The sequence below is a fragment of the Penaeus vannamei genome, chromosome 11 (genome assembly GCF_042767895.1).
Source record: "Penaeus vannamei isolate JL-2024 chromosome 11, ASM4276789v1, whole genome shotgun sequence".
Classification (NCBI taxonomy): domain Eukaryota; kingdom Metazoa; phylum Arthropoda; class Malacostraca; order Decapoda; family Penaeidae; genus Penaeus; species Penaeus vannamei.
In genome coordinates this window covers 31,217,121-31,219,620 of record NC_091559.1, presented here as the reverse complement: position 1 = coordinate 31,219,620, position 2,500 = coordinate 31,217,121, and the positions used below count along the sequence as shown (strand labels likewise).

Below are 2,500 nucleotides of genomic sequence, written 5' to 3'. Positions count from 1 at the left end.
AGCCTGGGCGGGCCGCGGTCGTTGATGCGCGTGTGGATGGGGTTGAGCGCGAAGGTGGTGAGCCTCGTGTTGGGGTTGTGGGCGGCCGTGACCCGCGCCTCGCCGCCCAGGAAGTTCATGATCTTCTGGATGACGTCGTCGATGTCGGCCGGCTCGGCGCGGCGCATCTCCGACGGGCGCCGCGTGTTCACGCTCATGAAGGTGGAGAAGGGGCCGCGCGACTGGAAGCCCCGCTGCGCCTCGGCCGCCTGCAGCCCCAGGTAGTCCTCGGACACGGTTCGCAGCACGCGGTGGCTCGTCGAGAGGTGGTGCTGCAGCAGGACGTCCTCGTGCAGGAGGGTGGCCGTGCTCACCAGCGTGCCCACCACGACCACCTCCTCCTCCTCTTCCCCTCCGGCTGCCTCTGCCTCCTCTTCCTCCTTCGCATCCTCCTCTTCCGGCAGGGCAGGCACGGCCAGCTCTCCTTCGGCAACAAAGCTGCCTTCGGTCGGCGCGGCGCTGCCTTCCTCGCCCTCTGTGGGCACCAGGACGCCCTCCTCCGAGTCCATCAGCGTGGCCATGGCTTCGGCTTCAGCTGGTGTAGTGGCTAAAGTTTCGGGCTCAGTCGGTTTAGCTACGACTACGACAGCATCACTGGACGTAATTGCAGGTTCGGACTCGCCTGAAGACACGATGTCAGCCTCAGTTGGTGTGGCTGCGACTTCAGCATCAATGGATGTAATCGAAGGTTCGAACTCATTATGTAAAGACACGGTGTCAGCCTCAGTTGGTGTGGCTGCGACCTCGGCTAAAGTTGATGTGGCAGCGGCTTCGTCTGGCGTGGCAACGACAATGGCTTCAGTTGGTGTGTCGACGACCTCGGCGTCGGTCGTCGTGACTGCAGCCTCGGCTTCATCAGGCGTGGTGCTGACTTCGGCCTCTGCTGGCGTCGCGACGACCTCTGCCTCGGCCACCGTCGTTTCGATCTCATTTTCATTTGCCGTGACTACGACCTCGGCTCCGGTCGGTGTGGCGACGATGTCGGCTTCGTCTGGCGTCGTTACCACGTCAGCTTCAGTCGGTGTGGCGATGACTTCGGCTTCATTAGGAGTGGCCTCAGGTGGTGTGGCTACGACCTCAGCTTCCTCATTTGGCGCAAATTCAGTTCCGACTTCGGGCGCGGCCGCGGATTCAGCATCAGTGGGAGTCCGAAAGGCCTCATTCTCACCTTCGTCGAACGTGGGAATGGTTTCTGCCATTCCTGTCACACTGGCTATGGCTTCGTCTTCGCTTCCGCTTCCTGGGGGCGTAGCATCGTTCTCCGCCTGAGTCTGCGTGGTCATCGCGGGCGGCCCCGAGTCGCGCGAGTCGTCCGTGGTCGTCGGAACCTCCGTATTCCCAACCACCGCGGTCGTGACGTCACCAGTTTCGCTGAAATCCAACTCACTCCCAGAAGTGACGTCATCGTTATCCGTGACATCATCAACGGTCACTATCACAGTGTCTCTCGCCTCATCACTATACGCTGTCGTCACTTCACTATCATCTATCACTGTGACGTCATCTATCAATGTGGCGTCACTATCATTGCGCGCTATAACGTCTTCCCCGCTAGTTCTAGAGTCACTAATATTTGGCTGATTGACACTTACACTAGGACTAATATTTAAATCACTGAGTGACGTCACTGTCGTCGTCATCGATGCTTTGTTTGTGACGTCACTAAGCTCGGGAGAGGATGCGCCTGGAACAGAGAGAAATAAACTTTATTCAGCATGGATATTAAATACTTAAGAAAAATATAAACAAATACAGATATAATGATGAAAGTAACGATAAAGATATTAATAATAATAATAATGATAACAATCATCATCATAATAATAACAAAAATAACGGCACAAGCAACAATATATATACATATATATATATATATATATATATATATATATATATATATATATATATATATATATATATATATATATGCAAAGACAGATGCATTATGAAGACATTGTAACAAGGAAAAATATAAACAAGCCCATAAAATCACAGATAACAATAACAATAGATCAATTAATTCGTTTTCTATTACTAGTCTTCCTTCGTCATCTATTTTCTTATACCTTCTTTTAATTGCCTTTTCGGAAAATAAAATGATGATGAGTACTTAATTAGTATATTAATCAACTATAGTAATTGTAACAACAACAACAACAACAACAAAAACAATAAAAATAATAACAATAATAATAATAATAGTAACAATAACAACAACAACAATAACAACAACAACAACAACAATAATAATAACAATGATAATAATAAAAATAATGATAATACTAACAATAACAGCAACGACAACAACAACAATGATAATAATAATAATAATAATAATAATAATAATAATAATAATAATAATAACAATAATAATAATAATGATAATAATAATAATAACAACAACGACCACAACAACAATAATAATAACAATAACAATATTCATAACAACAACAAAAACAAA

The 2,500-nt window shown here is 47.3% G+C and overlaps 1 protein-coding gene across 3 annotated transcripts in view; it reads right to left on the bottom strand.

Moving 5' to 3' along the window:
• Nucleotides 1-2,500, bottom strand: part of LOC113803293 (mucin-2) — a 67,094-nt gene that overhangs the window by 24,505 nt on the left and 40,089 nt on the right. For all 3 annotated transcript variants that reach the window (XM_070127219.1, XM_070127220.1, XM_070127221.1), the window contains exon 2: nucleotides 1-1,723. This exon is cut by the window's left edge and continues 1,160 nt beyond it. In XM_070127219.1, the coding sequence (XP_069983320.1) occupies nucleotides 1-1,723 (1,723 nt within the window). The remainder of the gene's footprint in view (nucleotides 1,724-2,500) is intronic.